This window comes from Aristolochia californica, unplaced genomic scaffold (genome assembly GCF_029961685.1).
Source record: "Aristolochia californica isolate CCGP_79_NKW_82.1479 unplaced genomic scaffold, dmAriCali1.0.hap1 SCAF_9, whole genome shotgun sequence".
NCBI classification, from domain to species: Eukaryota; Viridiplantae; Streptophyta; class Magnoliopsida; order Piperales; family Aristolochiaceae; genus Aristolochia; species Aristolochia californica.
The window spans coordinates 31,187,061-31,210,710 of NW_027182290.1; the positions used below are offsets into that span (position 1 = coordinate 31,187,061).

Sequence of the window (23,650 nt, forward strand, 5' to 3'; positions counted from 1 at the left end):
TCTGAATTGCCGAGGGGGCCTGCATAGGAGAAGAGGAGGTCACCATTTTCATTGTAGATAACACCACCGAACCTTGCTGGACCCGGGAAGCCAAGAGCACTTCCATCAAAATTGAGTTTTAAGTGCCCGGGAGGAGGAGGGACCCATATAGCCATAGTTGGGGAGCGATGGGGCAGAGATAGATCAGCGATAGTCTGCCAGTTGCTGCTGAAGTTTGAACCACTGAAATTTCTAAATATTTTTTTTTATTTAGGAGCCAAACAGAAACTTGGCTAGAGATTTGCTCAGTCAGAACCTCAATAGAGGAGGTTTTGAATTTGAATTTTCTCCTATTACGTTCTTTCCAGGGAGCCTAGATTATATGACCAATACAACAAGATATAATCATTTTACCTATCTTTGGGAGTTTTGAGCTGATGAGTGAGAGGATGGTGTTTGCTAAGTTTCCCGAGGCACAGTATTGGAGGCCAATTTTGCTTAAGAGGGACATCCAAACTAAGTGGGCGAATTGACATGATAGGAGAATATGGGTTGCTGTTTCTGGAGTATTTTTGAAGAAATGGCAAAGAGGGTCTAGGATAGGGGTGTCCCATTGGGTCAAGGAATCGGAAGTTAGGATTTTGTTCCTACAGGCAAACCAGATGAAAATTTTGGCACGTGGAGGGGCAAGGAGGTCCCAAGCATAGGCAGCAAGGTGCTTTGGATGAGCTATGGAGAGGTTGCTTAGGAATTTCTAAGCGGAGGATGTGGAGAAGGATCCTATTGGGCAGGGAGTCTAGATTAGTGTCACCTGAGTTGTTTGGCTATCTGATTTGGAAGGTTGTGAAGGAGCTTGGATGCAAGGAGAGCTTCGGTATCAGTGAGGTGCCTTCTAAGATTTAAATTCCAGCCCCCATTTTCTAACTAGATGTCTGAGATAAGGACCTCTGAGTTACCTGAGAGGCCAGATATTTCTAGCAAACAAAATGTGATGAATAGAAAAAAAAATTAATGGATACAATCAATTTAAAATCAACATAATCATCCTGAATCAACCGGGCAAGTATTGCTTTCCACAAGATGCACCAAATCAACTCCTTTCCCAAATAAAGAATCAGCTACACAATTGCCACTTGTAACAGTTTGAGACAATTCCAATGGAACAACATCACATAGGGAGACTGGCTCATGTCCAAAATCTCCTAGGAGGAGGTTTTCATGGGGATAATCACTCAATGACCACTCGAAAGTCTTCTTCAATAACATGAGAGTCATACTTCTGCATAAATATCCTCAAACTACATAGTAAAACATGGAGTTCAGCCTTTGGGGAATCACAAATTTCAAAAAGTGTAGCGTATACACCTACTCTTTGTCCCAAATATCATGGAAAAGGCCACGACCCTCTATGGGACCTGGATTCCTTTTTTGGCTGCCATCAAAATTTAACTTCTGCTACTCCTTTAGAGGAGGCTCCCGATGGAGAATTTGTGTCCTATTTGAATGAGAGTACAAAACAGGTAAAGTGTAACCTTAAAATGCTCTCAAGTGTAACTATGAAAGGATGGGAATTTACTAACCAAAAATGCATATTTAGTTTATTGTGCTTCCTAATCTCATGTTAATGAGTTTGGGACCCTAATTGGGTTGACATGTTGCCTTTGGTCGAAGAAAACTATTGAGAATATATTAATTAGCCCCCGCCAAGTCCACGATATATTAATTGTTATTTCATTAAGGACAGTTTGGGAATTTTACTCTTGTATTGCGATTGCTTTAATTTTCTCTTTATAATTGAGGGGCGCCGCTATTAGGGTTTAAATCATCTTAATCCGAGGAGCATCTCGAGTTGCAGTCTGAGAGGTTAGAGAGAAATACCTGTAAGTATGCGATTTCTCTTGTAAACTATTTCATCTTCATAGTGGATTACTGCAGCGGCAGAAGACAGGACGTAATCTCACCTTGATGCAAACCTGTATTAATCTTGTTCTTGGTTTTCGTGTTTGCTTTTTCTTTCTTCCGCGATTATTATTATTGTTTGTTGTAGTGCTATGTTATTGAGTTGATTGTATTTAAGTGGGTGATTGGTACTGATTTGAAGTTTCATTAGTATATGGTGATAGTAGGAGGATATGATTCTAGTTCTGCACAAGTTGTGTAGGGATCCTCTTTTGCTGTGTTTGGTGATCTGGGGTGTTTGAGGTGCTTGTTTGACGTGCAGTTTACTTTTTTTTATATTGATTTAATTGCAATATGTCATCCCCAAGTACCAGTGAAGTTTCTTCCTCTTCAATCACTTACGGAATAGAGGAATGTGATGGAGTCAATACCCAGATCACTACCATTATACTTTTTTTTTTTAAATGATACTGATTTTTATGAAGACAAAACCTGAAAAAAGCAATTTACAAAGGAGGGAAGCCTACCATTAAACTACCATTAAACTTAATGGTAACAACTATCTCTTTTGGTGTAGAGTGGTAGAATATTTTCTAGAGGCCCAAGAAAGAATTATTATATGAAGGGTTTGCCATCATCTCCTCTTCCATCTGGTTGAAAAAGGAGAATGCTCTAGGCATATCATGGCTTTTGACTAGTATCAAGTCTAAAATAAAAAAAAAATGTAACAAATTCACATATGAAAAAGATCTAAAGCATATTACGTGATATTCTTGCATAGAAACTTAAGTTATATATATTTTTTGGTTAATTACTTAGAGGGGAGTAGTGATGGAGAGGGGAGTTGAAGGGCGAATGGAAGGGCAAATTGGGAGGAGATTTGGGCTTGGTGGGACGACAGCGAGGGGGAGTCCGGCAGTAGGGTTCACGAAGGATAAACAACTCGCTTTTTTCACTGTTGAGGGACGGAAGTGATTCTACAACAACACCATCGCTATGGGGGAAAATTTGGCAGCAAAAATTGTGGTGAATGAGTGTTGAAGGAAGGTCGTTCATACGAGTCCCAACACACACGCTTGATGAGCTGCTGGCAATCATTACCAAAACTATCTAGGAGGCAGTTGTGAGGAAAATAATGCTAACAAGGAACTGAAAATTTCAAAACGGGCATTTACGAAAACGATAATAAGCTAACCTGCCAAATTAATGAGCGGAAGGGGGAGACTGTTCTTGGGTCAAAGGAGGTGAAATACGGTGCGGGACAGAGGTGGGTAACAAAGAAGCTATCAATTTTGTCAAAGAAGCTAAGCAGTTCAGATGCAGGGAGCACCAATGTGCAAAACAATAAAACAATGTTTGTGGTCCTTACTACAAAAGAAGTCTAGTTACAAAATCCTAATGAGATGATGTGCATGCGTTGACACCACAACAACAGGTAAAGAAGTCCCCCATTGTTGTAGACACTATTAACGACAAACATATGTTGATTGTTGACTTGAGTTCACTCAATTGAAGGTGGAGGAGCCTGAAAAGGGCGAAGTAGCCCGCATAAAGAAAAAAATATGTAGACATGTCAAGACTTTGAGGAGGTTAAACAATGGACCAGACAAAATTGGAAGTCACAAAACTCTCGGTGATGCGATATATGGAGCCCAATCTGTGTCTTATTCTTCTTGATGCCCAGGAGAAAAGAAAAGTGTTAGCCATACAAGATGAGTTAATGGGAGTTCGAAGTACCAAAGAAATGAATCATGCCCTCCTTCTTAAGTGGTTTTGGAGAAAAATCATCTTAAGTGTTAACCATGCCTTCACGGTAGGCAATCTAAAAAAACGTGGAAATCCTATGTGGCATGGTAGAAGAGACGGTTCCGAACCTGTTAATCCTCTGCCCTTTTGTTTGGAGAGTTTGGATGTATTTTTTCCACAAATTGGGCTTTAGTTATTGTATACCTGATAACCTCATTAGGCGTAGTCAAATGAGCCAGGGCTGCTGCCTTCCTTGCCTGGGAAAAGGTCTCCTCTAAGCATGCATTTCTCAAATTCCTTGGGGACTATGGATTGAAAGGAATAATAGGCATTTCGATAACAATGTTTTTAATTTAGAAGATGTTCAATTCTAGATAACTGGAATGGTGATTGCCTGGATTCATTCAAGGCCAGAAGTTGCCAACACTAGCAGTCTTGAATAGAGAAAATTGGCGTCCCATTGCTCAAATGTCTGGCCCTTCTAAGCCAATCTACGTGGAAGAGTGGGTCCCTCCTGCTCATGGTTTTATGGAATTAAATTTTGACGGCTATGCTCTTAAAAACCCTGGTAGGGCTGGTTTTGGTGGGATCATAAGGGATTGGGAAGCTCTATCTTGCTGTCCTACTCGAGTCCTCTTGGAATTTGGGACTCGACCCAAGCTCAGCGCCATGCCCTCCTCCATGGTGTCATTCTCTTCCATAGTCGTTTGCTTAATTGGGATAGCAGACTGATTATTGAAGATGACTCCAAAGTTGTTAACAGAAGGTGCTTCTCATTTCTGTTCTTCCCTTGGTGGCATTGGCGTACCTTACATGAAATTATTGATATTGTAAAATCCTTGAATTATACTCGATCTCATGTTTTGAGATCAGCTAATTCTTTTACCTGACTCATTAACCAAACAAGAAGTTTCCCTCTAATACCTCATTGTTACGGGAGATTCCTCTGCTTGGGCTTTGTTTGTGTCTCTCTTCTGCTTAAATGAAATTCACTTTCATAAAAAAGAAGATCAATTAATGGGAAAGACTATTGAGAGCTTGCTGAAAAGACCCTTAGAAGGCACAAAAGAAAATATTGTTTGGGTCACAATATGTGGACTCTTAGCACATTTATGGTGTTTGGAGATATTCCAAGCCCTGAATGGTATTATTGGAACGACTACGGAGTTCAATCGATCATGAAGTGACCACTTCCAACTGGATTGATAGGGTGCAGACATGAAAATGGTGGTGGGGCATTTCTCTAGGAGCCTGGACGTCCCAATCCAAGTTGGTGGAAGAGTTTATAGAGCCGCAATTGAGACTTACCTATGATGGATTACAAAAACGTTGATCGACCATCACGCAAAAGGAAGGAAAAAAAAGAAAGGGGTGTAAACTTGTGATATTTTAGATGCCTGCAATTTTTTGGTGGTCAGAAAATAAAGAGGGAAGTGCAGCAGCTTTGGTTGCTTTTCAATAGAAGATCTTAACAATTAGTCAAAACACAACTAAAATAATAGCCAATAATGGAGAAAGGGTTTTTCCAGATGGAGAACATGGAAATCTGAGTTTGAATTCGAATTCGAATTCGAATTTGATTTCAGAACCTGACGTACACTTAAATCAGCTTGATGGAAGCCTCCAAAATTCAAGTTTGGACCCAAATCTGAATCAGGAGAGGGTAGCAGACCTGGACTTGGGAAGAGAGGTGAAAGCAGTCGTGTAGCTGGCTCGAGACTCAATACCAGCACCTGCAAATAGTTCCGGGGGTGGAAATCAACCGTGCTTTCCCAAAGCGATGACAAAGCGGGAAAATCTACTATAGTTTCAAAGTTAGGAAGAAATAGTGAAAGGGTTTGAAAGAGGCCTACTCAACCTCTTGCTCCAGCTGCTACTACCACCAGTGTACCTCTTACTTGAGAAAAGAAGACATACAAGAAGAAAGAAAGATGAGCGTGCATTTCGCTCATCAAGTTCTTGTTTGATCTAATAGTAAAAAAAAGTTCTTGTTTGATTTGCCGCCATTAGAACCCTTGTGAACTCAACAAATGGTGAGACTAAACCAAATGATGAAGCCGAACCAGCTCCTCCGACAAAGAAATCACAGGACCGGACTAACTTAAATAATGTGAATTAAGGAAATGACTCCATGAGCATCCCACACATCCACACACACACACACACACACATAGAATACAGGTAGAAGAAGGAAGCCAAGGCAGCTCGTTTTGTAGCTTTCGGGACCGTTGAAACTAGCGGAAAGGATGAAAAAGCTCCCTTGAAATACACACTCAAAGTGTTGAGCAGATACTTTAAAGCAACCAAGTGATGCAAAAACCAAAAAAATACAGAAGGGAAAGCAGAACACAATGATTATACATGCCATGGGAGAAGCCCTGGTTGTAGTTGTGCTGCAATTGCTGAACGAAGCAGAAAGAGAGTGCATATTGCCTTCAAAAAAAGAATAGATGTCCTCCTTGAGATTGTAATCGATGAATGTGGGCATTTTTGGAAATGCCAAGAGAAGACATTGAAGCTTGTTGAGCTAGAATAAAACAGTTGAAGCAAGATGGAGCCACAAGCATAGTGCTTGGATGAATATAATGTCGTGGATTGTGAGAGGGCTTGGCTTGCAAAGAAAAAAACTGTCATAAAAGAAACCTTCAAAAGAAACAGGGTGAAAGCTGCTTTCATTCAGGAGACGAAACTAGAGGAAATCATGGATGACATACCAAAGGAAAATTGGCACAAGAGAAACCTAAAATGGGCTTTAAAGTAGAAGGGTTTGTAGAGGAATGGCCTTTGTCTGGGACCCAAGCAAACTGGAGGAGATCGAGCAGGTAGTTGAAAATTTTACATTTGAAGTGCACCTCCAATTGGTGAAGGACAATCTGAATGGGTGGCTCTACTAGTATATGGTTGAACAAGTTTGACACAAAAATCTTCTATGGAAAGATAAGTTTGCAATAATGCAGCTACAGAGTTTGCCTAGGGTCATTGCTGGGGACTTCAATGTAATAAGATACAACAGTGAGAAGCATCGAGGAAATTCACATCTTTCATCAACAAACATGCGTCATAGAGCAGGTGCAGGATACACATGGACGAACAACAAAGCTCCCCCAATCTTGTCAACTGAGCCTTCCCTGATGTTGCCTTGCTGGAGTCAAAGACCCTGAGAGCTGTAAAATGTTGAACATAAAATCTGACACCCTGAAGAAGAGCACTAATTTTAGCTGTTCTCTATCAATTTTGAAAAGAGCAATTTAATCGCACCATTGTTATCCTTAATAACCCCTCTAAAACCTGCTGGCCCTGTATTACCAAGTGAGCTTCTGTCAAAGTTGAACTTGTCGTGACCAATTGGTAGAGAAGACCAGGAAAACAGAGGTGGAATGTAACTATGGAAAGTAGTAATTCAAGCCAATTCCTTCTTACTACAGACCTTGGGTGAGATAGAATAATGGTTAACTTTGTATGTTATGCTCAGCTCTGTGGGGGGAGAAAAACTAGGATATTTGGGAATTGTACGTGTCCTATTGGGGGTGTTATAGAACATATGATTAATGACACCCAATTTTGGGTTAGTAAATTGCATTTTTTTCAACAATTCACTAGTTTTGTTCTAAGTTATTGTGAGCATGAAGTTACTGTCTTTATTGATTCTAAAGGTAACAGATCATGGCCTTGGCAATTGCCCCATGAAGGGTGGTTACAGCTTAATTTTGATAGGAGCTCCAATCCTTCATTGTAAGGGGCCCCCCTTATTAGTGTGTTTGTCTATGCCTTCGGGTCTTTAATGAAATTGCGTCTTTACTCAAAAAAAAAATTGATAGGAGCTCCAAAGGGAATTTGCACTCTGTAGGAGGTGAGGATATTCTTTGGGACTATCTGGGACTGTTTTATTAATGTATATTCTGCACTCTTTGGGGAATGTATCTCCACCGAGGCAGAGCTCTTAGCTTTGTTATGTGGATTGAAGATTTTTAAGTAGAAGTTTAATTCTGCTTGCTATTGAGAGTGATTCAGTTGTAGTAATTAGGTGGCTCTCATCAGGTCTTAAGCCACCGTGGAGATTTTGGCATATGCATGACAAGATTTGTGATGTATGACAAGGCCTTCATTTCCATGATCTCACAATCATAGAAGTGTAAATGGTTGATAGATAATTTGGTAGAGATGGATGTTTCTCTCATGATTTTGTTGTGGGGGATGCATTTCCTTTGGATTTGGATTCATTTCATTGTAATCTTGTTTTTTTTATAGTTTTATGTTCTCTTTTAGGTTTATTGGACTATTTATTGTACTAGCCTTCGTATTTTGATGTATCTCCTTTCCTTCTTATCTGAATGAAATTTTTTGATTTTCTGAAAAAGGTAACACTTCCACAAAAAGATTGGAAAACTGAAAGCAATTCCTAATGATCTTTCATTAAGTAAAGACAAGTTTCACTAGAGTAGTCATCCACGAAGGTAAAAAATTATTGTTGTTTGAAAATTTTTGTGACACATTGGACCCTATACATCTGAATGAACCAAAGAAAAAAGGCCGAAAACGCCTTTCCCAATGCTGGGGGAAAGGAAACCTTATGTTTGTTATGTAATTGACATGGCCCACACTTTAAAATTGACAAGACTTCAAAGATGGTACTTGATGCTACAAGGGTAGAAGAGATGGCCTGCTTGAGCTAGTTGTGCTATTATTATATATTGATATTGGGAAGCGGGGCTGTTACTGCAGATGAATTACTTGCGAGATAGTAAAGATCCTCATTCTCATAGTTTCTACGAGTCACCTATTTCATCTGAAGTTCTTGGAAGATACAATGTGTAGAGAAAAAAAGTTAATAAAGCATTTAAGATGTTCAGTAGACTGACCAACTGTCAAAGGACCTATTGCCAACTGTCAAAGGACCTATTGGCAAGTTTGGAACATGTAGAACATGAGACAAAGGCAAACTAGTAGCAGTAAGATATGTGCAGCCTATTCCATTAGTCAAATAAACAAACCTCTGGGAGTAGCATAGGGTCAGTGTGATAGTGTCTTAATTTGACCCCTCATATGTTCAAATGCTCTAAAATTTGTAACCCAAGAGGTGAGAGGTAGAACGAAGGCTCATACTTGTCAATGCTAAAATAGCGGTCTGTGATACAAACATACTCTTAATCTTCTGGTGTTATCATGATCGTCATCTAAAGTAATGTGCTTCCCTTTTGAGGCTTCTATATTGGTGAGAGCTTTTTTATTTTCTTAACCTACTTGAATACTTTTGCCCATATAGGCTGCCCATATAACTGTCAACATTTCTCAATAGTTTTCTTCGTTCCTCTAGGGTGTGCAAGCTTAGCCCTAACCTCCACCAAAACCTCTACTTGTACTTCTTCCACAAGAATTACCTCCCTCTGCCCCTACATTGGTTACCATAAAGTTGTCTCGTAGAATATAAAACAAAGTTTTCTGTTGATTGAGATGTTGTTTCTGATTCCTTGTTATGGATCCATAGCATAGCAACAATGCCTAAACCCAGGGTTTGGCAAACATACTCAAGATGAGATTGAGCAACCTCAAGGTACGGCTTGACACTGGCATAGAATTGGGTGCCACCAATGCCTCCTTTTTGTTATTATCTTGTTATTGCATCAGCTTTCTTTTAATTCTTTCCCAACTTGAATGGATGCCTGTGGTATTGGTAGCTTGAAGATGAAGTTTTAATAGCCCTAGCTGAAACCATAAGAATATTTTTCTCAACTTGATGCACCTGGGAATATTTCATTTTCTGTCACAACCCTAATGAGATGAGGTTGAGTAAAGTAAACTTGGAGAGATGGTTAAGTGACTAAAAAAAATGCTGTTATTATTGGAAATTGCACTCAAGGTTTCTAAATTCATTTTTTAGTCATTTATGACTTAGGTGAGCAGCATCTGTCAGTTTCTTTCTGTGGAAAAATTGATCAGTGTCTTAGTTCACCATCCTTGAAACTGATTGAATTATCTTTATTCCCTTTCTGGCAGCCTACACTTCACAAGCCAAGTATGATGGCTCATGTTGTTCGTGTTTTGAAAGGAGAAAAAACACTTCGTATGCACTATGCAAATTGCAGGTTACTAGAAGTTTTCAAATTATGAACTTTATACTGTGTATAATACTGTTTTATTAATTGGACTTGGATTGTTGTGCAGCACTTACAACGCTGATTTTGATGGTGATGAAATGAATGTTCATTTCCCTCAAGATGAAATTTCACGTGCTGAACTTTATAATATTGCAAATGCAAATAAGCAATACACAGTTCCAACAAGTGGTGATCCCATTAGAGGGTTGATTCAGGTTTTTAATTAACCACATCTCTGTTTTTTAGTGGTTTTTGGTGATTTGTTCTGTGACAATGTGTTCAATTTTTAAGGACCACATCGTGAGTGCAGTACTTCTTACAAAAACGGATACTTTTTTAACCCGGGATGAATACCATCAACTTATATGTGCTTCTTGTGCATCCACTTCTGCATTGGGCAATCTTCACAAAAAAGTTTGCACAATAAATTCTGGTGATGATTTGGAGCCCCTTCCTCCTGCCATATGGAAACCTAAGCCCCTGTGGACAGGGAAACAGGTACGTTTGAGAGCTTATTTTCTAGTCTTTAATCTATCTGTAAGCATTAATTTAAACTCAAGAAATAATTTGTGATTATAGGATTTCCTTGACAGAATTATGCAGTTTGATGTGGCTACCTTTTCCAGGTCATAAGCACAATTCTTAACTATATTACTAGAGCTCGCCCACCATTTACAGTGAAAAAGGCTGGAAGGATTCCGAGGGACTATTTTGGAAGTAATAATCGGGAAATGAAGTTGCTAATACAGAAGAATGAGCTACTGCACGGGGTGATTGACAAAGCACAGTTTGGCAAGTATGGTTTAGTTCATGCAGTTCAAGAGCTGTATGGTTCGAATACTGCTGGACTTCTGCTCTCTATTTTTAGTCGGTTATTTACGGTATTCTTGCAGGTTTGATTTTGCAACTCCCCATCAGTCTCCATATTTTATGTAGTTATTGCATCAAATGATTGATGACTTGAAATGATATCTATTGCTCTAGATGCATGGTTTTACTTGTGGAGTGGATGACCTGCTTATTCAACAAAAGTCAGACAGGGAAAGAACAAAGAAGTTGGAGCAAAGCAGGCAAATTGGCGAACAAATCCATTCCCAATTTGTTGGTAGCAAAGTTGGAGTTCTAGGTTTGTTACTCTTTTGTATTCTTCATTTCATTCAGAGGCATTTTACTATTTATTTTCTTCATTTCTTTTTAAGAAGTCTGAATGGGCAAAACCATCTTAGTAGTTTTTTTATTTTTTGGTATAGATCCGGTAAAGTTGCAAAGTGAGGTTGAAAAGGTCATAAGAAGTAATGGAGAATCTGCTACAGAAAACTTGGACAGGATGATGTCCAGTGCTCTTAATCGTTTAACATCAGATGTTAACAAGCGCTTGTTTCCTACTGAGTTATGGAAACCTTTTCCAAGGAACTGCCTTTCTCTTATGACTACTACTGGTGCTAAAGGTTCCTTGGTGAGTTGTTACTGTTTCAAACCATGTCAGATGTCAATGCTGTGCATTTTTATTTTCTCAATGAGTGTTTTACATTTATATTTCTTGTTTTACTTGCATTCATACCCATATTACTTCTCCTCCAAGATATTTGTAATTTATGCCCATGGAATGATTGGATTTGTTTTGCATAGGTGAATTTCACCCAAATATCTTCTCTTTTGGGTCAACAAGAGTTGGAAGGCAAACGAGTCCCTCGTATGGTCTCAGGGAAAACTTTACCTTGCTTTCCTCCTTGGGATTGTGCTGCTCGAGCTGGTGGGTTTATCAGTGATAGATTTTTGAGTGGTCTTCGTCCTCAAGAGTACTATTTCCACTGCATGGCTGGTCGCGATGGGTAACATGAACTCCACTTTTTTGCTTATTTTAATATCTTTCAGGATGTGGACTTAGACTCTGTTATACCCTTCTGCAGCTTAGTTGATACAGCAATAAAAACATCTCGGAGTGGTTACCTCCAAAGATGTCTTATTAAAAGTCTAGAGTCTCTAAAAGTTTGTTATGACCGTACTGTTCGTGATCCAGATGGGTCTATCATTCAGTTCTGTTATGGAGAAGATGGTGTAGATGTCCATAAAACAAGCTATCTATCTGAATTTAAAATGCTTGCTACTGTAAGTTTATGCACTTGGATGTTCTCTCCTAGATTTTTCTGTAATGTTTTTGCAAGTTTGTGATAATGAATATCTCTTGCTGGTTTTCAGAATCAGAGAATCATTCGAGAAAAGCTGGGTGGACATCTTGAGAACCCACATCTATCCAAATCTGATGGTTATATATGGGATTTGCCTGAAGTACTGGAAGAGAAAGCAAAAAAATTCATCGGTGGACTAGCAAGAAAGAAGAGAGACTCTCTTCAACTAAGGAAGAAAAATAATTTTCTGAATTTGGTAAAGTTAAAGTACCTCTCCTGTTTGGCTCAACCTGGAGAAGCTGTTGGAGTCATTGCTGCTCAGTCTGTTGGCGAGCCATCAACCCAGATGACGTGAGTGCTTTCTCATACTCCTCTAAATTTCCCTGAAATACTGGATTTTGTGTTTTTTGTTTGTTCCAAGACTCATTTATGAGTTTATCCACAAAAACAAAGCTCACATTGACCAAGTTTCGGCTTTTCACTTTTCTTTTCATTTCTTTTGGTTTTTAATTCGATGGTTGTTACTTACTACTGCTTATGTGACAGAACACAGTGGTTTATATTCAAAGAATTAAAAAATTGAAGGTTTTTCCTTGAGTATGGGTAACCTAGATTTTAACAACTACTAAGAAAACTGCAATCTGAATTCAAATTTAATGGGTAAAAATTTGAAGGGCAAAAAGTAGGATTTTTGCAGCTATTAAGATAAATAGCAAACAGAGACAAAAAACAAAGGTGTCCAAGGGAGAACAAAAACTAGAACTTCATTGATAACAAAAAGAGTAATTTCTCTTTGGTTGGGAAGGCTTCCCCCCTTGTAATTTGCTCGTTTGAGCTCTCTCTTAATAAAATTCAGCATCATTTAAGAAGAAGAAAAAACAATTTTTGTGTTACATATGAAAATGTATTTGAGAAGTGTGTTCAACAAAATTATCTCGTGGACCTACCAGCACAAGGAATTCTCACAATTTATTGGTGCTTGCTTGAGAAAAAAACCTTTTTTTTCTTAGAAAGGATAATTTTATTAACAAAAACGAAGGCTACAGAAGCTCAATGGAGCAAACCCTTTACAACAAGGGAATGGAAGGAAACTCCTGTTTAGCAAGAACATTAGCAATAAAATTGGCAGATCTCGGATTGTGAGACCAAGTACAATCAAAGTGAGAAACAATATCCATAATCTTATAGAAAACATTCCAGTGGTGCCACAGATGGGCGGATGAAGATGCACACCAGCCAATCACCACTTTGGAATCCCCTTCGATATGGAGAGGGCTGCTGCAGTAATCACGAAAAATACGAAGCCCATTTAGGAGGCCAAGGAGCTCGGCGGTCATGGGATCAGCAATTCCCGAAGGGCCAGCAAATGAGATGATCTGGGTGGCAGAAGAGTCACGAAAGATGCCACCAAATCCGGCCTTTCCAAGATTACCTAGAGAAGACCCATCAAAATTAAGCTTGAGGAGACCACGCAGGGGAGGCCTCGTGGGAGCGTGCATTTGAGCCAGGGTATGCCAGTTGTCACGGAAGGAGGAGCCAAGAGGGATAATGCCTTCTTGGTAAGTAACCAAGAGGAGATCTGTCTTGAGATGATGTCAGAAACTCTCTCAATAGACTCGAACTTGCCATTGAAGTGCTTGCAGTCCCTCGCATTCCAAAGACCACGGAATGTAAGTGGCACATGCAGAAGTCAGCATCTTGCCCATCATGGAGAGAACAGTCTCTAGGAGCATTTGGCTGGCTGCAACAAGATCCGTAGGCAAACAAAGCTATAGATCAAAGCGGTGGAGGATGGAAGTCCACACCTGCCACGAGAAAAGGTAGAGAAGGAGAAGATGACTGACTGATTCCTCCATCGTGCAGCTGAGAGGGCAAAGGGGGATCAACTGAGGGGTTGCCTCGCCATCTAAGATTGTCAGCTATGAGAATTTTGTTGAGGCAAGCACTCCAAAGGAAGAATTTGACTTTAGGAGGGGCGTTGAGGTGCCAAGTAAAGGTTGCATCATGCTTAGAGCTGGGGTGGATTCCAACCCTTGGTGAAGTAGTAAGCTGAGGACACTGAGAAAGAGCCACTTTTGTCCCGTCACTAAATCTACTTGTCATTAGCCTGAGCGCACATCTTGAGCGTTTGGATGGACTCCAATAAGCGGGCAGCATCCGAGGCCTCAGAATCAATAAGACCCCAGCGGGGGTGTAAATTCCTACAACCATCATACCAGGCCTCAGCCATTGATAGCTCCCTCTGTGAAGATACTCGAAATAGGTTGCCAAAAGAGTTCCTTAAAGGCTCACTGGCAGTCCACCAATCCTCCCAGAATTTGATAGACTAGCCATTACCCTCATAATACCAGACAACTGAGCAAAATGTTGGGAGGAGAAGGAAAAAGGACTTCCAAATTGGCGATAAGCATCTCTAGTCCCTCCCGAAGTCCATGGGAGTTTAGCTGCCACTATAGCCTTCCAAAGGTTGATGGAAGGAGAGTTGAATCTCCAAATCCACTTCAAAAGGAGAGCACAATTCATGTCCTTGGTGAGGCGAATACCTAGGCCGCCAAGGAATTTGGGGAGACAAACATTATTCCATCCCACCAAGTGGTATTTAAAATCAAAGCTGTTCCATGGAAATCTTCTTTTAATCTTTTCCATAGTCTGAATGATAGTAAGTAATTTAGAATACCAGAAATGCAAGACTTGAGAAGGGTGAGCCTTCCTGCCTTGTTGAGCAATCTCCCTTTTCAAGATAAAAACTCAAAGAGTTTACATATAGACTGATTGATTGAGCAACTATTGCTCTCTACTCTATGTGGGACTAATAGTTGGATGCCCACTTACGTACGCTCTACTAAGTAAATTGATTCTAGACACTTCTCTCATAACTCACTTGTGGCTTTCTCTAGGGAAGAAGAACACCTACTCAGGCCTTACATCTTAACTCTCCCACTCAAACATAAATTCAAACACTTGTTGAAAACAAACTCCTCCAGACTTACTACTCTTAAGACTTGATCTTACTGGCCCACGCAGAGGCAGGAACTTATTCCTCAAGCCATCCTCCACTGCCCAAGGGAGCTCTTTGGGGCTGTGAAATGAGGTTCATAACATTATTGGAGTGTAGTGTGCATGTTTACTTATCATTCAAAAATAAACCTGATCTTTGGATAAGTGTCTTGTGCACAATTGTTGATCTTTGATCTAATTATTTTTCTTCAATCTAAACACTATTGTCTGATAGAAGTTGTTACTAAATAATTTATTGGAATTGATATTTGCTCATTAGTTTGGAGCTCAAGGTGTTTATTGTATTATCACATTACATTGTAGAATTTCAAATATGCTTATATTGAACTCTGGATCTTCTAATTTGGAGATAATCCAGGGATAAAAGTGTTTAGATAACTTAAAAACTTCAATTTACTGGGGATGTGTTGCTACTACTGCCACCAGTGAGAGAGACGAAGTCTCCCACAAGATTTCCAAACGTGATACCGAGCCACAGGGGTGTTTGGCTGGCATCAAACCGGAGGAAGGTCATCTCGGATTGGATGCAACTCGGACAGATGAAGAACTGGGCACAGTCAAATCGTCGGCGTTCAGCAGTGCTTTTGTCCAGCCTGATTAAGGTACCGAAGTGGCTGGCAATGAGGCCAAAGATGCTTTCTTCCCAAAGCTTAGGTGGGAGGCTCGTAATTTGGACCCATTGACTGAAGCCCCATTGCTACAAGGAAGGGTTCCTGTCCCGGACATAAGTGATAGTAGTTGAAGCAGGGAGCCAGGATGCCATCCAGCGATCGCCAATTGAGCGGAACAAAACAATTCAGTCACCCGGGCATAGATAAGATGCCAGAGGGGAGTAGTCCAGACGCAGTTGGCAAGTGAACCAATCCAAGATGCATTGGCCCTCTGTTGGGGGAGTGTCGGAGGTGACCAATGCTGCACAGAGGAGACGGTCGATGGCATGGCGGATCAGATTTGGGGGGATTGAAATTGTTTGGTGGTTTGGGCCCGAGTGGGGGGTGGATTTTGTGAGGCGAAAGGTGCAAGAGGTGGAGGGACAAATTTTGAAGTCGGGGCAGATTTCTGGATTGGAGGGTTTGCTGGGGTGGGTGTTGGTTAGAGGTGGAGAAGGTTGTTGGGGTTGGGAGCAGAGGGGGGTAATCAGGTGGATGGGGGGGTCTGGTGCTGGGCAGTGGTGGGGGCGGGAGAAAATGCTGGATGGCGCAAGCGAGTTGTGTCCAACCGAAGCCGGAGTTGGTGGCCTCGGAAATGGTTATGCAGCCCATCGTTGTGTGTGTTTTTTGTGCTATGAAATGCAGCATTCTCTCCCGATTTCCTCTTTCTTGAGTTGATCCGTCGTCTCTCGCTCGATCGAAGTTTTTTTGATTTTTCTCTCTCGCCCACTCGTCCTCTCGTCGCTCACTCATCGTCTTCTCTCGGCACACGTTAGCACTTCAAAAATCGACGGCGCGCGAGAGAAGGTGGTCCATCAATTTATAACATCCTTAACATACTTCTGTGATGCTTGTTAAGTTTGATAGACTCTTTGTTTGTCAACCATTACCAAAGGTCAGTGCTCTAGTTGACCTGTATCGACTCTATTCTCTCTGTTATTAATACTAATTTCGGGAACAATGAAGTTTATATGTGCCCAAATAAATTAAACCAGACCACTGCATTGTAAAATATTCTTTGCAAACATATTGGAATTAACTCTTGGAAAAATATTCTCTCATTTATCCTTCTGTTTACTTGGTATGCTTCAACTGTTTTTCTTAATTCATTGCGGGAAATACTTATATTTAGAACAGTTGGAAAAAGTTACTACCCTATTAACTTTGCTCTGTGTTATATATAATTCTGAGGAACTCTTTTTTCTTAATCTGATGAGGATTCCTGTTTGACCTCACTTGTTGAATTATTTCTGGTTATTTTTGACATTTCAGTCTCAACACTTTCCATTTTGCTGGCCAAGGAGAAATGAATGTGACACTTGGAATTCCTCGATTACAAGAGATTTTGATGAGAGCCTCTGAGAAGATGCAGACTCCTGTCATGGAATGTCCCCTAAAGAAGGAGAGAACTAGGTAAGGTGGTTTTCACAATCTTAACAAAACGCAAATGAATAACTCAGCCAAATTCAGGCACAGTGACCATAACTGGGATGGCAGTTCTACCTTTTTTGTTTTTATTTGAATATCGAACCCTATACACTGGTGTTACTTGTACCCAAGACCCTCACAATAGAACAACCCCCACCATGTGACCATTGAGCCTATGACCCAATAGACTTCATGGTTTTACTATTTGTATCATTAACAAAATATTTTTCAAACATATAAATGGTTTTCTTATGTCTTCTTTTGCGCAGCTAATGACTTTTCCTTTTTCTGTAAGTTGTGACACTATGCTGTTGTGATTGCGATGATCTTAGAAATTCTTAGTGTCCTGGAGGTTGTTTTTTACCAAGAATATTGTACTTGCCAGTGATAAAATTCACCTGAATCCCTATAAATGTTATAGCAGGCTAGAAAACTGCCGCTCTTTTTGTGCTTGTTGCTATGAGACAAGAATACTCTTGAAGTGTAAAATTTTAATAATACACATGTACCTTTATATGTAAAAAAAAATTATAGTTCCATTCTCTTATGGTCAAGAAAAAAAAAAACTCCAGGACTTTTGGCTTACTTTAATATCATAGAGTTCTGAAAGTATGGCTTGGTTAGAGGGCTCTTATTAATTAAAATAGACTACTAATCACCAGCGTATGAGAATCTCACCTCTTAAAAGACTCTTCTATCTTGTCCTTTCAAGTATCTCATAATGTTTAAGCTCCAACAACTATCAACCTCTCTTTTAATTATTTATTTTATTTTGATGCTTTTAATCCATTTAAATAAAACCACTGTGAAAACAACGTTAAAACCTTAATCCAAGTTTGTTGCAAAGAAGAATTAAGTTAAAATCTAAAATGTTCTGCATTTCCCACATAACTTTGATACAAGGGCCATATATTTCTTACTTTCATATCCCAAACGTTCAAACAGTAGTTTGAAGATTCTTTTAAAAATAATAGCCACATGAAAGTATTAATTAAACCCTTTGATAAATAGCCACAGTAGTTTGAACTGAGTTATAAAAAGGTGTGAGGGCTTGAATGATGATATTAAGATTTTCATTCCTAAATTATTAAAATTACGTATTTATTTGCATGTATATTTGCTAGTGATGACAAATTTAATAACATTTGGAGCATACTGCAGGGATGTTGCTGAACGCCTTGCTGCTGAACTTATGCAAGTCACGGTAGCAGACATTGTAGAGACCATAGAGGTTGTTACTGTGCCATTTTCCGTCTACGGAGAGCAAGTAGCTACTATCTATAAGCTTAGGGTGAAATTGTACCCACCTAAGCTTTATCCACCATATTCAAATATAACACTCGAAGACATCCAAAGTGCTCTGTCAAATTATATTGAGCAACTAGAGACTTCTATCCAGGGTCACCTGGTAACTCTAGAAAAAATTCATGGGATTACTGATGTCTCAGGTAATATGGCAAGTACCTCAACTAGTACAGCTGATGAAGATGAACCTGAAAACATGTCTAAACCTGGTGATGATGGTGATGCTAATGGTGATGATAATGAGGATGGTGACGAGAATGACAATGGAGTTGATGCTCAAAAACGAAAGCGGCAAGCAACTGATGAAATAGATTATGAGGATGACATAGAAAATGAGATCTCTACTTTTAAGAATGAAAAACGAGAGGGGGATCTATCAGTTGGATTTGAAAGTGAAGTTGATCAGGTTGAAGCTGGTGATGAAGACTATACTCTAGGTGGTACCACAGAAGCTGGTGGTGGTGATCAGGTTTTTGATGTCGAGGATGAGGCTCCTAAAGACTCTTTGGAACTGGAGAGGACACCTGAAACTAGACCTAGTGAGAAAGGAAAGAAGTATAATGAAACAAATAAGGCTACTGCGAAGCGTAAAAAAAAGGATACTGCCCGAGTAATCTTTATGGATATACAGGACTTGGATTTTGAGGTTCATTTCTGCTTAAAGGGCGAACCTCATATTTTGTTGGCTGAGGTATTTTTTCATCCTTCTTTGAACTTGTTTTTGCAATTTTACATCCACCTTTTACAGTCACATGAACTGTTTAGATGTCCTTGATTATCTGTGGCTGAACTGTGTGGACGATTATTATGTTGGTGTTTAGATGTTGTTGTTTATCTGTGGCTGAACTGTGTGAAAGATTAATATGGTACTACAGTTTGAAATGCAGATTTCTCGCTACACCAACTGTAATTGTCTTATTTGCTGATTGTTCAAGATGCAAGATTCATTATGTTCTCTACTTAACCTAGCGAGTTTTAGTTTCATTATTCTAGAAAAATTATATTGTTATTTATATTGGTACAGGGGATTTGGGTATCAAAAAGGGTTTTCCGACCCATGTTCTTGAAAGCCTCAGTCAGGTCGGTCGAGTTGGGTCAGCTCAACCCGAGTCCAGAGCTGGACTTAGGGCGGGTTGGAGAGGACTTGCCCAAAACAGAAGGGATGAGTCCACCCCCCTTGACCTGACCTGCCCTGGGTAAAACCCAGGTCGACCCACCGGCTTGGATTGGAAAACTTATGGTATCCTGTCCTGGTTAATATCTAGGTCAGCGCACCGGTTTGGCTTGGAAAACTATGGTATCGAGTCATTTGATTTGGAGATTTGCAAAATCTTGCTTCCATAAGCTTATATGTGGAATTTTGCCTTGTCTTGGTATTTTTGTATAAAAAATGACTAATTTTAAATTTTCTTGTAGATTGCTCAGCAGGCAGCCAAAAACGTATTTATTAAGTCTTCTGGTAAAATTGAACGCTGCTCGGTGGTTGAAGACAAGAACGATCCTAACAATCTGGCACTTCAGTCTGCTGGGGTAAACTTTGAGGCATTTTGGAAGATGCAGGAGGACTTGGATATAAATAACATTAAAACGAATGACATACATGCCGTTCTCAATACCTATGGTGTGGAAGCAGCTAGAGCAACCATCATAAGCGAAATTAGAAAAGTGTTTGGTTTGTATGGAATCTCAGTCAATATCCGACACTTAACCCTGATTGCAGATTACATGACTGCTGGCGGTGCTTATCAACCAATGAACAGGCACGGTATGGAAAAGAATAGCACGTCACCTTTTAGCAAGATAACGTTCGAGACAGCAAGCAGATTCCTTGTGGAGGCAGCTCTTCATGGCGAGGTGGAAAGGTTGCAATCTTCATCTTCTAGGGTGATCCTTGGCCTTCCGGTGAAGTTTGGAACCGGATGTTTTGAACTCATGCAGAACTTGCAGGTTTGATCAAATGTAACATAACATGACTATATTGCCGCAAATGCCTTTCTGGGCACTCAGTTTTGGAAAAATGTTTCATTTCCGAATGTAGAGTTATATCTGATGAGAAAGCTATATAATTTATTACCCCAAATGCCTTTCTTCTATTCTCCTCTTCTTACCCAAGATGAAAACAGAAATTTGATATTGTTACAAATAATGAAGTTAATGCACATAATCTGAAAGGTTTATGTACTTTTTTTTTTTTTTTCCAATTTGACAATTATTAGGCAAAATAGAAATTAGATTAACCAAGCCAGCCTAATCTAAAATTAAAATTACGGTTTTTGGACTTGGACTCAGATTCGTAAAAAATCCAAGTTAAAAGGCTTCGTGTGTGTTTATTTCAGACAGAATTTGAATATTCGACCGGTCCTCTACTGTCTTTGAGTTGCAGAGGTTTCCTATAAGATTGTAGAAGAAGAAAGGAGCAGACGACACTGAGTTAAGAGGCTGCCATACATGCATGCACCAGCAAGCCAGGGGGGTAACACGTTCTGCCTCTGGTTTGAGGGGATCTGTAACAGCAAAAGCTCCTGCAATCCTTCCATCAACGGCTACCAACACACATGTTCGAGCCAGCTGCTCATTGTCTGACACATAATCTTCAACCTCATGGCCCATATGAACCTGAGAAGCCAGCATCAGCTTCTTGTTTCCCACCAGTACCACATTTTCACTAACTTTTCCACACACTCCAGCTCCGGGCTGAACTTTAATATCCTTCACCTCCACCAGGACATCAGAGTTGGTGCAGCTTCTTTGCATGCTCGACTACAGCCTTTGCCAGAGGGTGTTCACTGTTAACCTGCAAATACACATCAAAGACTACTTAGTTCAGGGGACGGATGACCTATCATTACTTATGCAGCTACTCCTTTCTCCTTAATACGAGAAAAATTGTCTTCCCTATCATCTGAACTGCGTTTCGGCTGCAACTCAAGTCTATAATGTGTCATTGACACTGCATGGTAATCAAAGCATGATACCCACCTCTGCGGCAGCAGCCTAGTCAACAAAATCCTGGACTGCCAGATCGAGGAACAGCTTCGTGCTCACTACCACAGGCTTTCTTATAGTCAAAGTTCCAGTCTTATCAAACACAACAGTTTTAACCTATCAAGACCTTGGCAAGTTAGCCAAACATGCACAACTAAAGTACACTCGCTTTTTCCTAGAAACCAAACAACAAACAGATCATAAAAAGGGAAACAATGTCAAAAGGAAATTGTTTTACTACCACTTGCCTTATGAGCTTTCTCCAGTGCATTTCCACCCTGTGAAGCACCTTTTCCTGTGGCAACCATGACTGCAGTGGGGGTAGCTAATCCAAGAGCACATGGTCAGGCAACTACCAGCACAGAAATCCCAAACTCCAGAGCTAATTCAAACCCATCTATGGCCCTTGGAATCCAACGTCTTGGATAAATACCAACTTCCCCAAAGATAAACCAGCCGAGCCAGGTAATGAAAGCTGCCATGACAACCTTCAGTATATACAGGATGATAAGTACAGAGGAATGTTGATATCTTTTATACAGGATGGTACAGAAAAATTAAAGAAACATAGTTCAATAATGTACTCAATGAGTTAAACTAACAATTTCTTTTGAAATGTTGACTAAAACTGTTTTATGTTTGAAAAGAGTTTTTTTACTGAAACTGTTCCAATGTTAAATTTCTCTCATTTATATAATCTGTCATCCAGAGTGGTTGTGTACCAAGGTAATATGATATTCCCTAAGAACACATTGTATGTTACAAAATGAATCACCAGTAATGATCAGAGGTAATTTCTTGAAAATTAATAGAAGTTGGAACTTACCGTGGGAACAAAGAACTTGAAAATTTGTTCAGCTAATTTTTGAACAGGTGCTCTAGCTAGTTGGGCGGCTTCCACTAACTGAACTATCTGAGACAGAGCAGTCTCCGACCCAACATGGGTCACCTTTACTAGTAAACATCCTTTTTCATTCATAATCCCACCAATTACCTGTTAACAGAACAATTAATTGTAAAATACATTTTTCTTGCAGCCGAAGGTGCATAAAATTATGGAAAAGAAACTAAAACCTTATCTCCTGGTCTTTTGGCAACAGGTCTGGCCTCTCCGGTAATCATGCTCTCATTGACATGGCTCTGCCCTTTATAACAATACCATCAACCGGAACTTTCGAACCTGGAACAAGCTTAATTGTATCATTCCTCTGTATCAGCTGAGTGCTGAATTCCATCTCTGAGGTAACATTGCCTACTGCATCAAACTCTAGGAGAAAAGCAGTATATGGGGCAAGATCTGTAAGCTTTGCCAAAGCATCTGAAGTCTTCCCCTTCGCTACCACCTCCAAATATTTCCCCAGGAGAATAAAAGATATCAACATTGCACTGGTCTCAAACAGATTCTGCCCTTCAAATGAATCTGAGGTAACTGACTTTATAACAATGTATATGGAGTAGAAATAAGCAGCATTTGTCCCTAATGGAACCAAAACATCCATGCTGGCTGACCAGCGTCTTAGTGCATGATATGATCCCACGCAGAACCTGAACCAGCATACAGTTACCAACTTTCAGATACGATCTCAAGCAATAAACTATACATTAATGCTGATGTTTGCATCCTGTATGTTTCCAGTCAAAATGACAAGAACAACAGTGATGTTTCCAATGACAGGATACCAAATTTATACCTTCATCCAATGATGAACTGAAGTGGGGTGCAAAGAACCCACCTCACTAGCATGCCAAGCGTGAGCATATTGTAAACTTTGTATTTTAACCAGCTTCCATAAGGATGAATCATGGAAAATCATGGAGAATAAGAACACTGGGACTGAAAACAAACTACTCCACAAGAACTGATATCTGTAGATCTGAATCTCCTGTTGTCGTTCTGTATCTCTTCTTCTTGGAGGGGTATATACACTTGCATGGTATAATCCATCACCGGCCTGTTGGATACATTGTATAAGTGATCTAGGACCAGGTCATATGTAACACTAACTTTCTTGCCCCTTGTATCCATTTCCACAAGATTCACACTCCTATTGTTTCAAGGCGAAACTGAATGAGAGTCGCTTCCTTAGGAGAACTAAGACCATCAATTTTTAGATGCACTTTGTTCATTTCATCTCCAGAGCTGATAAGATCAGCCCCAAATCCAGCATCTTCTATGGCTTCGATCAGGTGATCCGAATCAGTGACATTAGGTTGTTAGACTTGATGTTTAATAATAATAAAATAAACATCATAGAAATAGATATTAAACCCTCCATAATTCTCCTTATCGTGAAAGCCATACATATATCATAGAATTGAAATAAGAAGAATAAAGAGAGCATACATTTCATCTTGAAGAATATAAATAGAACTTGAAGTGCACCAGATAACCTTTGATAATTCGTTTACAAGTGAT

General features: G+C 39.8%; 1 protein-coding gene and 1 pseudogene across 1 annotated transcript in view; one reads left to right on the forward strand and one right to left on the reverse strand.

Moving 5' to 3' along the window:
• LOC137940502 (DNA-directed RNA polymerase I subunit 1) overlaps positions 1-20,411 on the forward strand; it is a 43,467-nt gene extending 23,056 nt beyond the window's left edge. The window contains exons 10-21 of the mRNA XM_068785604.1: positions 9,619-9,707; positions 9,787-9,934; positions 10,011-10,217; positions 10,346-10,612; positions 10,704-10,845; positions 10,970-11,175; positions 11,349-11,551; positions 11,630-11,828; positions 11,919-12,199; positions 16,789-16,929; positions 18,106-18,940; positions 19,666-20,411. Of these exons, the coding sequence (XP_068641705.1) occupies positions 9,619-9,707; positions 9,787-9,934; positions 10,011-10,217; positions 10,346-10,612; positions 10,704-10,845; positions 10,970-11,175; positions 11,349-11,551; positions 11,630-11,828; positions 11,919-12,199; positions 16,789-16,929; positions 18,106-18,940; positions 19,666-20,202 (3,255 nt within the window). The 3' untranslated portion in view covers positions 20,203-20,411. The remainder of the gene's footprint in view (positions 1-9,618; positions 9,708-9,786; positions 9,935-10,010; positions 10,218-10,345; positions 10,613-10,703; positions 10,846-10,969; positions 11,176-11,348; positions 11,552-11,629; positions 11,829-11,918; positions 12,200-16,788; positions 16,930-18,105; positions 18,941-19,665) is intronic.
• A 145-nt stretch (positions 20,412-20,556) lies between these two features.
• LOC137940773 (copper-transporting ATPase HMA4-like) lies at positions 20,557-23,448 on the reverse strand (annotated as a pseudogene).
• Between the last annotated feature and the right edge of the window lie 202 nt (positions 23,449-23,650).